Source organism: Dicentrarchus labrax, unplaced genomic scaffold (genome assembly GCF_905237075.1).
Source record: "Dicentrarchus labrax unplaced genomic scaffold, dlabrax2021, whole genome shotgun sequence".
Taxonomy (NCBI): domain Eukaryota; kingdom Metazoa; phylum Chordata; class Actinopteri; family Moronidae; genus Dicentrarchus; species Dicentrarchus labrax.
Genome location: NW_026136720.1, coordinates 10,972,202 through 10,988,436, shown reverse-complemented (window position 1 = coordinate 10,988,436; position 16,235 = coordinate 10,972,202). Strand labels below are relative to the sequence as shown.

At 41.6% G+C, this 16,235-nt stretch overlaps 2 protein-coding genes across 7 annotated transcripts; one reads left to right on the top strand and one right to left on the bottom strand.

The window, feature by feature from the left end:
* Positions 1-1,003: 1,003 nt before the first annotated feature.
* Positions 1,004-7,315, top strand: prrt4a (proline rich transmembrane protein 4a). Of its 3 annotated transcripts, XM_051380766.1 has the most exons (4): positions 1,004-1,139; positions 1,465-1,497; positions 1,653-2,384; positions 3,959-7,315. In XM_051380766.1, the coding sequence occupies exons 3-4, from the start codon at positions 1,769-1,771 to the stop codon at positions 6,058-6,060; spliced, it is 2,718 nt and encodes a 905-aa protein (XP_051236726.1). In that variant the 5' UTR covers positions 1,004-1,139; positions 1,465-1,497; positions 1,653-1,768; the 3' UTR covers positions 6,061-7,315. The 3 variants fall into 3 exon arrangements, with proteins under 3 accessions (XP_051236726.1, XP_051236725.1, XP_051236727.1); XM_051380765.1 differs by having other exon boundaries at positions 1,465-2,384; XM_051380767.1 differs by lacking the exon at positions 1,004-1,139 and having other exon boundaries at positions 1,320-1,497.
* impdh1a (IMP (inosine 5'-monophosphate) dehydrogenase 1a) lies at positions 7,171-15,469 on the bottom strand. 4 transcript variants are annotated; one of them, XM_051380774.1, is made up of 16 exons: positions 14,449-15,466; positions 13,664-13,762; positions 12,964-13,012; positions 12,238-12,339; positions 12,009-12,083; positions 11,621-11,827; positions 11,424-11,511; positions 11,108-11,307; positions 10,844-10,934; positions 10,631-10,726; positions 10,292-10,435; positions 9,915-10,056; positions 9,662-9,805; positions 9,494-9,577; positions 9,189-9,205; positions 7,171-9,061 (listed from the first exon to the last, which is right to left on the bottom strand). In XM_051380774.1, exons 1-16 carry the CDS (start codon positions 14,682-14,684, stop codon positions 8,958-8,960), a joined length of 1,878 nt encoding a protein of 625 aa, XP_051236734.1. In that variant the 5' UTR covers positions 14,685-15,466; the 3' UTR covers positions 7,171-8,957. The 4 variants fall into 4 exon arrangements, with proteins under 4 accessions (XP_051236734.1, XP_051236736.1, XP_051236737.1 ...); XM_051380776.1 differs by lacking the exon at positions 14,449-15,466 and adding an exon at positions 14,072-14,225; XM_051380777.1 differs by lacking the exon at positions 14,449-15,466 and adding an exon at positions 13,873-13,982.
* Between the last annotated feature and the right edge of the window lie 766 nt (positions 15,470-16,235).

Sequence of the window (16,235 nt, the reverse complement as noted above, 5' to 3'; positions counted from 1 at the left end):
CCACGGAGCTTTAATCCTGGCTTGAAAAATCCTTTGCGCTGCTAATTTAGCAATGCTTAGTGGAGATTGTAAAACACAACTTTATATATCTTTACATCACCCAGACAGAGGCAGCACATTAGTGTGACTCTGCTTTAAACTCTCTGGCTCTGTGCATCCAAAGGTATGTGGATCAGTGTCTATTTTAGAACCATCCCTGGGAATTGAATTAGGCCACGAGGTTACTGGATTTCCCCCATTGGGTAAAAACAGCACACGTGAACCAGTCTGATCGTAAGGAGGAAAAGAAAGAAAGCAAGTAATGTGGCACCATCACACAGAGATCATTCATGTGAGAGGTGCTTGCCACAATAAATGACATGGCAATAAGGTCATAAGTGGTGATTTCAGACTTAAATTAAGCAGTTCTTTGTTAAAAAATAAGTGCATCCGTTTGATTCAGAGGTACTGTTTGTACATACCCACAAGAACCACTTATATACATTATGCATGTATGCTATTCAAAGAGAATCTTCTGCTTCATACGCTGTTCATGACATGACACACTGTGCTGTTCGTGTGATGGCTGCTTTAAAAGGAAGGGCACAGCATTAGTTGTAAATTACGCTCAATAGCATGTATTGATCTGTAGCACTAGTTAGTTTAGTGCAGTGCAGGGTTACTGCCTGTTTGTTGGTTGATGAGTGTGCTTTGGCCCTTTTGACATAATTAATTTTTACTTTACTTTATACATCCCTTCTACACTCACAATAAACATCAGATATCATAATCCAGAGTGATGTGTGTCAGTGTATGTGTGGAACAGAAACAGCAGTAAGGTTCCTATGCTGCTATAAAAAAGAGATGATTCTGAGTGCGGTGTGGATGGTGCCTCTGATTTAGGAGAATGGGATCGCGCACACAGTCAAACTCACTGTCAGATCAGTGCAGCGACAGAGTGTGGGACAGTGGGGGTTGTCTCGAAGAGGTGGGGTCTGTCCCATGTGTCGACTGTCTGATGGAGAGAAGAGGGGCACAGCACAGTGAGTATGAAAGGACACAGAGTGCGATGCAGAGAGAGAGACTGCAGGCATGCAGCGACACAGAGCAGCATATATGGTATGTTTAAAGAGGCTGCAGCAGAATGGGCTATTAATGAGGTAAGAAAGCTGAAACGAGACCAGCTACCTAATGTCTCTTCACGTGCTGTTATGAGTGATAATCTTGTTTGTACTGTGTGTATGTTCCAGGACTTTATAGGAGAACAGGTTTTAAAGATAGTGTTTTCATATACCTCATTGGAGAGTTTTTTTTATATTCAGTATTTTAGTACTCACCCCACGTGCAGAGATTCAAGCTATTTACATGCGAATATCCTCGCAATCCACAGTATTGGATGAGTGGTTACACTGATTGTGTCTTAAATGTGATTTTTCTTTCTTTCTTTCTTTCTTTCTTTCTTTCTTTCTTTCTTTCTTTCTTCAGGTGTGTTAAGCATGAGATCCCCCGAGACCTGAGGTTAGAGATCTGTAAAACATGTGATTGGACAATATCCCTCAAAAACCAACAGCATGTGACTTTATTGTGGAGTCTGTAGACCCTCACCATGCTCTCTCTGTGGAATCTTTATCTTCTTCTCCCCCTCTCCTATCCTCTCTCACTTGATGTCATAGCCTTTGCCGGAGAAAATGTCAAGGAAACACAACAGCCAGACATTGACACAGCAGCCCAGCACGTCACGCAGCCCTCACAGAGACCTCATGGATCTGGTTTAGCACCGGGGAGTCCCATGTTTCGAACTGAGAATGTTAACTTCCTACCTTTACGTTGGCACTTACCATCATCTGAGGAATCAGATAGCCAAGGTGTGATTGGTGAATACACTGATTTACAGGAGAGCACAGAGACATCTTTCTTGTATCCTAATGAGAAGGGACTTATCATATCTAGACCCACAGATAGTGCTACAGAAGATGCCACCTCCAAGGAAATTCTACAACCAGTAAGGTCTTCATCAAGAGGAGTACCACCTACCCAGGAACAACAAACAGTAAAGTATCAGCCAGCTGAGACCAATACTGGATCTTTATTGCATTCTACACAGACTGGAGAGAATCAGCCATCTTTCCCAGCCTTGCAGAATAAGATAACTGATAGCCAGTCACCTTTTCTTCTGTCTGGTTCACTTCCATCTTCATCTCATTCTGCTGGACCTGGGCCCAGCCCTGAGCCCCCCACTCCACCAGTACCAACTAGCAGCCCGGGATGGACCTCTGGTCCTTCTGTTGTCACACAGGGAAAGACACAGGAGGGGACTTTCCCAGTGAAGGAGTATGGAGCTGGATTGATTGATATTACAGATCCAGTTTTACACAAAGGAGCTGTCAGCATGGATGAAGATAAAGGTAAGAGTCCTTGCTTGAATGAAATTTTATGTATTTGGAGCATCCATCATCTACTAAACCTGACACTAATCACAGTTAACATCTTGTCCCTTATAGCTCTAGTGAATCGTATGATTTATATTGTTGCTCTCGTTAAATACATAAAATAAAAGACTCCAAGACTATGTGTGACTGCAGTGTCTGTGATATGTATTCTGCTCGCAGACACAGTTGTTTTACATTCACAGAATGGTTTGCATCACTTCACTCCCCCAAGCTTTCACTCTCCTCAAAAATCTCTCCCTAACTCTTCCCCTACACTCTCTCCCCTCTCTTGCTGTCTCAATCCTTTCATCACAAATTCTCCACTCATTCCTCCACTATCATGTTACTGTAGAAACAGTTCATAACCATTGCAGTCAGTGTCCATTACCCACATCCAAAGGTTACTGGATAATGTGGTGCACACCTGCACAGTATTTGCTGTACACAAATACACGATGGCACTCACTTGTCACTCACTTGTTGTGTCCACAATCATAGGAGGAGAAGGGCTTTGACAGGACTGTGCGAGCAATGACCCTTCCTCAAGCTGCCTATGCATTTATAGCGGACACAATTTCCATCCTTAACATCCACTTTGTTGAGTAACTGTATCATATATTACCAAAATGCATTGGTATTTGTGTCACAGTGGCACAGTCAATAAAACACAGTGAAAATCCTGTGTTTAAAAGGTCTCTCGCCGCTTGTTTGCTGCTTCTGCATTGACAAAATCACTTCACCACTAATGGAGGACCAGAAATAGGACACATTCCATTTATAACCACCTGGTTCCCTGTTTCTGGTGGCTCCATACAGCTTACTCTGAACCCTATTTCACTAGAGAATGAGATGCTTACATTATTTACTGGTTACACGGTCACATTCAGATACAAAAGTTGTGTGGATTCCTGTTGAAAGGATGCATTAACATTAATGATAGATAACACCTCTTGATCATACTTAATAATAGCCACACAAAATGAGAGCAGCAAGGTCAATACTGGCTAATCAACGCACATCTCTTTCTCTCATACAGGAACACATACACACACACTGCTTACTTGCTTGCTTGCTCATGCTCTAGCTCTCTCTCTGTGACCCAGTTAGACATTCCCAGTTACAAGCCTGCTCTGTTATATTATGGATTAACTTCACACATGGCAAATTCTCCCCGGCTCTCTTTTGAAAAGACTGTGAACATAATTTACTCTGTTCTGCGTTCATTGGTTATTATGTTGGGTTCATGTGCATATTAATGTCAGCATTATTAAAACTGACAATAGGTCAAGACCGAATATACAATACCAAGAGTTCAGAGACACGCTAGCAGCAAAATCATGCTGTATTCTGGGCACCACAGTGCTTTGTGCTGAATGCTAACATCTTCGTGCTAACTTGCTCATGATGACAAGACTAATATGCTAATGTTCCACAAGTAATGTTTAGCATACTTAAAATTGTATCTGTATTTAAACGCTCTACCTTTTGGTTCTGTGTTGACGACAACTTATACATTGGTAATGTTTGATGTTATTGTGCATGCTTTACAGATGACTCCAAGGATGATGACCTGCATGTCTCAAAGACCAGTGGCACACTTGATGGTAACAGGGACACACCTACCACACCCTGCAAAACATCAAACCAGTCCTGGACTCCCACCTACTCAGATGATTTTACTCCCAATGAGTTTGTGCACCCCTCTCTAGCTGTCAGCCCTGCCCTTTTTGTTCCTCTGTATTCAGACTGGAACTCTGCCCTCGCCACATGGGGATTTGCGTGGGAAGCACACATCTATGGCCTGGGGTCTGTCTTCACTGTATTTGGTCTTATCTCTGTGGTCTGCCTGTTGGGCCTGCCCCTGCGATGTCCCCCAGGAATCCCCTACCTCACCCTGTTGCACTTGTTCCTCCTAGCTTTTGCAGGAATCCAAGCTTTCCGTTTGCTCTATGATGCTTACAATCACCAAGATCGTCTTCCCCCTCTGGGCTCTCTGCTGCTCTCTGAGCTCCCCTTCCCCTGTTTGATCTCAGCCTTCTCCCTGGCCATCCTCCTTCTTTCCATGCGATCACGCATGCGTCTTTCTCTTCCACTTGCTAATTCCAAGTCATTGTCAGTCTTGCCAAAGCCTTGCTTGTTACTGTGTATGTCCCTGTTGCATTCTGTTGTCTCTCTAGGGTGTGTTGGCATGCTCCAGCTCTTCCACAGCCTCCCCACCGTGATCCTGCTATTCCCTCAGGGTGTTTTTGTATGTCTCACCATCTTTCTCTCATGCTCCTACCTCATCTTCTACTGCTTAATACAAGTCAACACTAAACACATCTACCAGCTCAATGACAATGGAGAGAGTGGCGGATCTCCTGAAGTGATTCGATCTGCAAGTTGCCCCTTTGCTAAAATGGAGGACTGGGATAGGGCAGCAGGAGCTGGAGTAGGGGCTTCGTTGTGTTTGTTAGGTTGTGGAGGCCTCCAGCTTTATGGGATCCTGCATGCTCTTGGTTTGGGTGGGGTTGAAGGCTATGGTTTCCAGCCATGGCCCTGGTGGGGCTACCAGGTAGGCTGCAGGCTCTGTGAGGTTGGGGTGTGTCTAGGTTTGTCTCTCATTGGTACACACCCTCTGTTCTGTCACAACAACTCCTCTATCAAGACCATAACTCAACCACGGCCAGGGTCTTGGTCGCGCCTCTCCTGCAGCTCCCCTTCACGAGGGCTCACCCTGCCCTCTCAGGGAGGTGCAAATTCTCCTGTCCTCTCCTCTCACGATTCGTGGTCCCAGGGTAAGCAGGAAAAGCTGGTGGTCTGTGATGTCACCACTAAGGGACAGTCAGAGGCTCTTCCTCTATTCTCAATTGTGGATCCTCCTGGAAATGGGCTAGACTGTGTCCCCAAGTCCAGCCAAACCCGGAACACTGTACTGCCTCTACCTACACCCCCAAGCCCACCGCACAAGCCTAAAAATGCAGTTGAGTCTCAGCTATCATCACTGGATAGCCTACGATTGGAGAGCGACTCTACTGTGGACCTGCGCCCCCCATCTCCCATAAACTTGTCCCGCAGCATTGACCAAGCTCTTTTCAGTGAATCCCTATTCTCTCAGAGTATCTTTGGTTTGCCAAGACTAAATCATGCTTCTTCCAGCCTCTCTTTGAGCTCTCCTAGCCAAGGTATGTCTAAGCAAGGGCCTAGCTCTGTGGAAAATGCCCTATACCGGACATCTTCCTGTGGAAATGTGGATCAAGAGAACATCCTGTCCAGTTCAAGACCTTCTCAGCCACATGGCTCTTCTCACAGCAAGTCACCAACGTCACCAGAGCAATGGGATTGGAAAGGGAGTGTCTCTGACTCAACCCAGGTTCTGTGCAACAATCCCAAGGAGACAGGAAAACTGCGCTCACATTCCTGGGCCAACAGAGGTCAAAACTTTACTCCGAGCAGCCTCCCACGAGCGATCCCCCACTTGTCATACCACAGGCGTTACCGGACCCTGAGCTTAGCTTCCCAGGACAGTCATGGAGCTGGCCGACTGGCAGGGACTAAACACCTGAGCGAAAGCAAACAGCTGGAATGGGATCTCGCTGTACAGGCAGAGTTTGTGAATGTGTGCAAACAAATTGATGCTCTGAGTGTTTGCAGTGACACCATTGAATTGTAGTAACTTATAAAAGTCACGTTATGTTTGGAATGTAGCAGATTAGGTTAGATGGAGGAATTGAATTGTACATCATAAAAGTTACATAGATTAAACTAATTACCTGAATAAATGAAAGGAGAAGTGACATTATTGATATAATATGTAGACACAATTTATTTTATACTGTAAAACTGTACTGTTGATATTGAAAACTGGCTGACTGCAGCACACTGTTTTCCAAAACTTTCATTAAACTCTTCTCTTTGAAGTAATGTTTTTTTTAAATATTGTGGCAGTATTGTGATTTAAATACTAATTCCAGATAGACATTCAGGAATGTCAAGGATCAAATAAAGAAAAATAACCATAAATAAATAAATGGATAGTGTAATATCTATTAGGAAGTTAACTTAAGTGGGGATTTTAATATTTGTATAACTGACATGTTGAGCTTTGTTATATTTGAAGCTGTCCTGCAGAAAGAATATGAAGAAGAACCTTCTTCATTAGTGGTTTTACAGTGTTGATTTACTGTTGGGGTTTCAATTTGGCAAAAAGTGAGATAACACCCTTTCACCTCTTCCCTGATGTGATTGTACGGAAACAATTGAATCTACAGTGGTAAACAATATGAGGAGAGCTAAAAAAAAAATCTAGAGGGAGCTGAAAATTACTAATATTTTGCTAATCAGCACCTTGCTGGCCATTAAGTTGTGAACAGTGGGGGGAACAGTATTTTGTTAAGTAGTACTTTCCTCACAGGATTATCATATGTTATTTCAGTGTGGTGTAATAAACATGGAAATTCAAGCAAAAATCCTATATACACAGGAGGATTTGTCTTCCATGTTTTTGTATTGCCTGCTTAGCCAACCATTTGAGTGGTGTCTTTGAAACTTTTGGTACAGTCTAAATTGTAATTGTAATGTGTTAAACTGGCATTGTGTATTGCTCATGTTAGAATTTCTGGGCAGACTTCAAGATATTTCTGAAGGGTAACAAATGAACATGGTTGTTAGATTTTTAATATATTGCCCTCTAGTGGTAATGAGAAAAACCATCATGCTGGTCAACACTTTTTGCTTCATGTATTTCTGGAGATGTGACAAAAATGTTTAAACAATATCAAAATACCCTCGTCAAAAAATCTTTATTCAACACTATTTACAGTAAATATAATTTTGAAGCCTTAGGGTGGGTGATGGAAGAAGAATATATTTTCTGTAAGTTATTGCAAAATTCAGATCAAGAGTTAATCATAAAGTGTCATATGTAATACCAACGACATTGAATACCTCCCAGAAAAATAAACAATCACATTGAAAACTGATAAATCAACTTGTCTACAATTCTATAAAGAAATAAATCTTACTTGGGCAATTGTTTATACCCTACTCCACTGACTTCATAGCTCTATTTCATTGACTCTCTGTTTGCTAAAATGCTGAGCCTGAAAAACAAATGACAAATAACTACTACTTTATTGTGTATTATGTACAGTTAATAGTCATGTAATTAATCATGGGCTTTTTGCTAAATGAAATTATGGAAGATCACAATATGTCAAGCCAATGTGACTCAGACTCATTTGTATTATATAAACATGATGTATGAATTTATAATCAGATAACTGAAATGTAAAGCATGGGTAGCCTCCTGTCTTGTCAATATAGTATTTTCTATGCCAAATAAGATGAACACAGTAAGATTACACATGATAGCTCCTTTAAGGCGCTCCTTGTTACAGATATGTAAATTAAGGCTGATGCTAAGCTTTGGTCCCTTCTGCAGCAGTGTAGCACATTCAAAGAGATCACCGACTGGGTGTGAGAATACATGCAGGGTGATCAGGGCAGAGCATCCACCATGTACCAGCCAAATGTTCACCTGTCAGAGAAATTACTTTGACTACTACTACTTTGATAACCGGTGCAGTATGTAGATAATGAGATGTTAATTGTATTATATGTACTATACTGTATGTTTCCCCCTGGCTCTGTAAGCGTTGTACACAAGGTCGCAGGCTTGAAAATTGACCATAGATATAATTCAATATTATTTTACACTTCTGGAGTCTGCTTTCATTATCATCAGAGAGCTTGTATTACAGCTATTGTAACGTTTTCAATTAAATAAAATGTTAAACATTCAAAACATTATGCCAAAACATGCTGCTTTCTTTTCTTTCTTTTTTACCTGTCTTATTCTATAAATAAAAATCTAATTTCCTGCAAAAAGAAGAATCTTGTGTGATATATTAAATGAGCATGGAAATACCAGGTTTGTTGTGTATCGGGGTGCAACAGAGGCCAACAAGGAGATAGACGTCATTAGATCAACAATAATAAGCTTGTCCTAAATTAGTTAATTGCACGTTATCTTGTTAAAAGGGATCAGCAGTATAGTTAAAGGACCAGTGTGTAGTATTTAGTGGCATCTAAGTGGCCAACTCCCATTACAAGTGGAGAAACTACATTCGCCACAGAACTGATGAAAAACACGAAAGGCCCTAGAGCCAGAGTTTTGTTTGTTCGTTCTGTGCTACTTTAGAAATAATAGAAGAGCAGTAGAAGAGGACCCGCTCCCTCTGTAGATAAAAACAGCTCATTTTAAAATTAAGAATAAAAAAATGAAAATAGACCTGTAAATATTCAATTTCTGCCAACAGATCCTCCTAAATGTTACACACTGCACCCTTAATTACATTACCCCCACTACACCTTGGCAACAGAGGGATAAAGACAGATAAAGAGCTCATGTAATGGACATGAACCCTCTGACTCGCTTTTGAACTTTAGACCCATGTAACTACAATGTGCTGTTTCAGCTATCTTTGAAGGGGTCAGAGATCAGCCAGACAAGAACAAGAGAGGGTGTGGATGTTGTGCAACGACAACAGCATTGTGTTTGTGGTTTGATCACATGCGCCCGGTGCATCTGCTCATAGCTGCTGGGGTCGGGACGCTAGGTCCTGATCGAGTGTTTCCTCTTCCACCCCCCTCAGTAAAGCCGCTTTTCATAACTACACATGGGAAAGAAAAGGAAGACTATAAGCGTTTTCTGTGTTGTGAAAATAAAAGCAATCTTGGATGGAGATGACTGAATGAAAGAAGAAGTTGGAGGTGTGATAACCACATGGATATACTTACATGGCACAAAAGAATATCTAATGTGATAGCATGGGTAAGAAAAGAGGAAGAGAGAAGACAATTTTGATCCTGCTAGCAACAGGTAAATTACATTCCATTTGACAGTAAAAGGTTTCTGACAAAGGGACTGAATCAAAGTGAAGCTTAGACACACACTGTTAGTGCCTTTGCCTTTAAAAGTAAATGTCACATACTGAGAGAGGAAACTAGTGCCACCAAAATATTTAGACAGTAGAGGAACACAAGTACAAACAGGACACAAAGGAGGTGCAGAGGAGGGGGAAAGGTCATAAACCCAGACTTACGAGTGCAAGCCGTGGACTCCTCCTTCCATCTGAGCAGACATGGTTCTCTTCTCAAACTTCAGCTCTCCAGAATACATCATTGACCTGGTACACAGACACACAGCTCATGCTAGCCAAAACTTCTTACACAATATAAACCGTAACATACACACACGATTCCACACTTACCGTAAAATGGACAAACTCTTAGCTCCTATGTCTTGACAGCCGTGTTGGATGCCAGCGATGAGGTAAGGAACAAACTTATGGATGGAGCCTTTATCTTGCACTGATCCTGAGACACCTTGAGCCACCTTCACTTTATCTCCCTCACTGGACACACAAACCCAATTCACACAGAGTAAGCAATAAATGTGCCACTATAACATCCTATAACTGTACATTTTTCTAGAATAAGTTATCTGTAACCCCACTCTCCCACCTGAAGTAGCGTTTCTGACTGTTATTTTTCTCCATTGCATCCAAGGAGCCCATTCCTCTGTACTTTTTCAGACGCACACCATCTGAAAAGAAATATTCTCCTGGAGCTTCAGTGGTTGCCGCGAGCAGTGACCCCATCATCACTAAGAAATGTGAGAGGACATAAAATGGGATCACGTGATGCTGAATGCAAAGGGCAACAGGCAAGGGCAGAAATACAAAAAATAAGACAGAAGCAGCAAAAACCACAACTTTTATTTTGTAAAAGTAGTACAGTACTAGTGAGATTACTAGAAGAAAGTGTCGACCGAATGATCCAAATGTGAATCATAAAAATGTAAGACTGGGAGGAAAAAAGACAATATTGCATTTTTGTACCTGTAGATGCTCCCAAGGCCAGTGCCTTCACCACATGTCCAACAGTCTGAATGCCTCCATCAGCGATTACTGGCACTCCAAAACGCCGAGCATACTCTGCAACTTTGTACACTGATGTACCTTGGGGCCGTCCACAAGCCATCACTGAGGAACAATAATACAAATAATATGCTATGTTGGCAGCAAAATATCCCCAATAATACAACTGAAATGAATAGATTATTACGATCCCAGCTTTAGATTAGTCTCTTTTTCTAACTAATCACTAAGAGGCAGTTTTTCTGACTTTGTTTTATCTTAAACCAGCTGGTATTCACAGTACTGCACATTTCATCATACCTTCCTGGGTGATACAGATGGAGCCACATCCCATGCCCACCCTCAGTGCATCCACACCGGCATCTATGAGGTTTTTAGCCTGAGCAGCTGTCACCACTAGAGAGAGACAAACGCACAGAAAAGAGCTCAGTGTGGGGGACATACACAATAGGTTATAGGAAGTATTCATAGAACAAATGCAAAAGAAAGCTCAGAGACGAGAGGAGAGCTTACCATTTCCTCCAACTACCTGTAGTTCAGGATATTTCTGTTTGATGTAGTTTATCATGTTGATCTGATACACTGAGTTTCCCTGGGAGGAATCCTGAAGGAAAAGAAAATTTCAGTTTAATTTAAAGCAATAAAAACATAACTTAGAACAGTTCCAATTTATCCAAATAATAAGTCACTGCATCCATCCTACGTGTATCAAGAGGCTGATAATTCAAATCTATCTAATCTAACCAAAGGCTGAATCAAACCACAGTCATAGCCTACCAGGACGACCACATCCACCCCAGCCTGCATGAGGAGGTCCAGTCTGTATTTGTCATCGTCCCTCGTACCAATAGCAGCTCCACACAGCAACTGTTTGCGGGAGTCCTTGGAAGCCAGAGGATAATCTCTGTTCTTCTTCAAATCAGTCCGAGCAATGATGGCAACCAGCTCATCACTGTCATTCACTATGGGGAGCTTCCCTAGGAGAGTCAGAGTGTGAAATGAGGAAAATAAGGAAGAAAAGTTGATCTGAGTCGGAGAGCTGGTTCCTTTTTCCCTACAGTAGAATGACATATGGTATACTTTACACATTTACCTTTTTTGCTACGTTGTAGTATATCATTAGCCTCTTTTAGTGTGACTCCAGCAGGTGCAACCACTAAATCTTCCCTTTTTGTCATTGCCTGAACAGAAAAGAGGTTAAAGTGATTCAAACAGTGTGGATACATATCAATATACCACCCATTTATTTATTTTTTTTCATTCACATAAACACATCAATTATGCACCCACCTCCTCTAGGGGTCTGTCATGGTCCTTCTCAGACAGAAAGTCTATGTCTCTGGAGGTGACTATGCCAACCAGCTTGCTGCCCATCTTGCCGGTCTCTGTAACAGGGATCCCAGAGAACCCATGGCATATCTTTGCCTCAAAAACGTCCCCCACTGTGTGTCGGGGACTCATTACCACTGGGTCTGTAATGAAGCCTTGCTCAAATTTCTAGCAAGGACAAAAACATGAAATGATTGAAATGATGACAAACAAGTGTTGAATGATTAAACAGCATTCAGTGTATATTGTTTTAAAAATAACATTTTATTTTGAAAGCATTGTCACAGAGGACTTTCTCTGTCTATTATGAGTTCATGTCTTTGTTGGTCCAGTAGATGGTTTGTCTTACCTTCACTTTGCGCACCTCATTGGCCTGGAACTCAGATGTACAGTTATGATGAATTATTCCAATCCCACCCATCAACTGAAACCAGACAATCAGAGATATTAGAGGAAATAATTAATTTATGAAATAACACCAAAAAAAAAATATTCAAGGCCTTCAGTGTTCTTGTGCAATTAAACTGTGGCACAGGATGATGTTGGTGTGTGTGAGGTTGTGCAGTGCTTGTACTCACTGCCATGGCGATGGCCATGGAAGACTCTGTGACTGTATCCATGGGAGATGAAATAAGAGGTGTCTTCAGGGTTATCTTCCTTGTTAATGCAGAGGTTAAATCCTAAAAAAATTGTAAATTCCGAAACAGAAGCAAAGCAAAATGAATCTAAAACATCTTAAATGTTATGCAATGACATGCTCAAAATGACTCCAATGGTGTGTTCGCTACAAAAGTAATCAACTTGATACAAACAACATCCCTACAGTGTTGCAGCTGCAGCACTCATTTGTCAACCAAATGTTGGAGTTTGTTCTTATTTTGAAGTGCAGTGAGCCTAAAAGCCAGTTTGGGAACATTAGAGAGTCTGACTTGTTGAATTCACCTGCTGAGTGTTCGATGACGCAGGTGTGTGTCTGTTTTGAACACCTGCTATCCAGCAATAACCCATGTGACATAAGCATGAAATTAATTTACTGTCCCAGCAGAGCTTGCAAAGACGAAAACAAAGCAAGCCAAATAAACAACCCTGTGCTCAAAGGAACATAACAAGGGATTACAGCAAATGCTGTCGGTGCTTGTGAATTATTGTCAGGAATATGAACTATGAAAATGTGTGACCCAAAGGAATGACGAATATAACTATTCATGTTTGTCCATAAAAATATTCTTTGTGCTATCACTTACCAACAAAATCAACAATATACTGAATACTTATGATGTGTTGGCCAGTGTTATGATACTCACCACCTCATCAGAAGTAAAGTCTATGAAACCAGGGAGGATCAAGAAGTCACTGAGAGGAGGGACAAAAAGAAAATATGGTCAGAGAAAATCTTGCTTTGGAACTGGAAAAGTATTACATAAATAAAATTATTAATCGACATTACAAACCTTAAACAAGGATTGTATGGCTTTTGTTGCGTATGTGTAACTGCACATATCCATTTCTAAAAAGCAGTCCTTTTTTACATTTAGCTGACAGACATACCAGACATAATCTGTCAGCCTTTCAACCCACTGAAATGTTCCGCATTTATCCTCTGCACACCGATAAACCCTGCATATAGCCTCCATTAAGGAAACTACACTGATACCCATTAACACACTGATATGTGAGTGTGTGTGAGCAAACGCACACACACACACACACACACACACACACACACAAACACGCTGCTTTTAATGTCTGTGACACCACTCATAGTCATTCTTGAAAGTAGCACTCATTATAATCCAACACATAAAACCCAAGCAGATGTGTCATCACTGATATTACTAAACATTTAATGGAAGTCATTGCATAATCCTAATGTGTGGTCTGTATGAGCACATGCATAAATACCATGTGTGCATGTGCATTGTGTCAGTGTGTTAAGTGTGTAATACCATAAAATGCATGGCCATAAAATGAGTCAGTCAAATGTGTGTTTTTGTCAATTCTTACTTGTATGTAAGTCCATCACCAATAGAAAATAGTTGTTGTGCTGTTAAACCATCTTCAGGAACATAACCTGTGCCTCCGCTGATCAGGTAGTCTGCCATGCTGAAATATAAAAACAAATACATGCACACATGACACAGCTAAAATATGAATGACTACATCTTAATATTTGCTGAAAAAATGACAATGAAAATGTGACACATTTCTATCACCTTAGCCCCACATCTCCATACAGCTACACTTGAATTGACATTGATAATAGTTCTTACAGATTCTGTTAATCAACATTTTATTAAATTTTTTTAACACTGTCTTTCATCCATTACTTCCCGTGATGGATGCATAAATACATTGTCACTAAAAATAACATGTTGTTTAGTCTTTCTGGAGGTATTAATCCCTTGGGCATACATGTTGTTTTGCTCGTCCCTCTCTTGACCTCTGTTTCTCACACTTGCACTGTAGCCAGATCCTATTACAAACGCCGGAGTCAAGACAGGAAATGCTAAACGAAAGGAATCCGTCCTTATCAATGGAAACTCCTTCTATACACCTATGACGGCAGTACAGTAGGTAAGAGGATTTGGTTGGCTGCCCAGGTTGCTGATCAATGGACGTGTAAAAGTGGACAACCAACGCTCCTAGAAAGTGAAAACATTATGGTTGCTGCTGGATAAACAATGTTTTTACGGGTTAGACAGTTTAGCACAATTACTTCTGCAAAAGTGAAGGGCATGACCTTACAGCATATTAAGAGTGGTCATAGACGGCAAGAGTATGAGACTGACCTCTCTGGTTCATATCCAGCTTGGATACGTGTAGCACTGTATCGCTGGGCTGCAGTCTCATGTCCATGTCCATGTGGCATTGGGTGGGCATAGGCCCCGTAGGGGTGAGGTTGTTCCCCATCTCTGTTTGAAATACGCGGTCGTGCTGGTTCCATGTCCCCTACAATCCTCCTGTAGTCAATTTGGTAAGTGTCCCTCTCTCCATCTCCAAACCGGTCATAACCATGACCCTCCATCTCTAGGAAATCCAGGGCTACAACCTCTACAGGGCCCCACTTCCCTTTCTCTCTACCTCTGTCTCGCTCACACACACACACACACACACACACGCACAGACACAATTCAAGCACTTCTGACTTGTTTCATACACACAAAGTCTCAGCAGCAGCTCTCAACAGACACACGGCAACACACTCAAATTGCTGTTCAATTATAAGCACTCATAAACCCCCAATGCTTTGAGTGCATGCTCACACAAAAACCTTTCAGACACACCTGACATGAGAGGAAGCTGCCTTGCCATCTGTTTTGTGGCCAGTGCAGCAGGTAGAACTGGCAAGAAATACAAGTTTTCACAAATTCAGGTTTTCAAAAATCCGAAAAATACAGAAGCAACAGCAACAAAAGTCCCTTAAAACAATGTTGTTTGCCCGAGGAGAGTTTGTATTCCACTTTGTCAGCTCTCATCCTTTGAGTTTGAGGCCATTAAGGCCCTCAGACAGGGGCACAGAGTTTTTAGCTAACCTGTTGATGAAGTTGACTACACCTGTATGTCCCTAGCCGGAGTCATGAGCAGCCGCTGGGAAGGACAGTCAGGTCTTGTTTAATAGGTAGCAGAGATTCGTCCCCCTGGAGGCCCTGAACGCAGTGCTGCTTGGTTATCTGTGGAGCTTCTCTCCCCTCCGTTCTCCCGATGCCTGCTGAGCTTAACTCTGTTTCTGACAGTAGCAGACGTCACTCTCCCACAAAGAGGATTGGAAGCATTAATACAGGATGGGGTGGGGTGAGATGGGTGTGTAGGGTGGAGTGAGGCAGTAGGACTAGGGAAGAGAAGGATGGGTCAAGATGACACTTCAACACACTTTTCCCCTCGGAGGATTATCATGGTGTAGAGGTGTGTGGGTTGTTTTTTTTTGCAGAGCTCAAAAAGACGGAGCTGTGAATGAGACAAAGGTCAAATCCCAGAATACTGTTACGCTTTGCTCCTTTGGAACAGAGGTCCATATTATTTTAGTAGTAGTACTCTAATAATAGTATAACAAAATAGGCTTATAAATACACACTCAAAGAAACTCATATTTTGAGAATACGGTTGGTTATATTTAATATTAGATTTTACCACCAACAATTTTAAAAAAAGGAAACAAATCTATTATTGGTTTTTAAAATCTTTACACAAGTCTTTTCTGTCTTTATAAAAGTAGTTTTGTCTTTATCAAATCACTGTTGGGACCATTATTCAGTTCAAGAGTAATGAACCACAAACCTGCACATTAAACTGAGAGACCAATTTGTTTTCTGGGGTGCCCTCGACACCATCATCTGCAGGTGACTGACTGACTGCTTGTGACAGTTACTGAGGGATTGAACCAGAAAAGCCTCTTACCATTCTCTCTCTTTCTCCCTCCCTCTCTCCCACTGGAGGAAACAAGCAACATCCCCCCTTCATAATATTAACAATAGCAAATATGTTTTTTGTTCATAGTTAATCCATTACGCCTACACAACACGTCATGTTACTCTTTCAAGTATAAAAGAAGAGAAGGTGAGGAGACCGAACTTTCTGG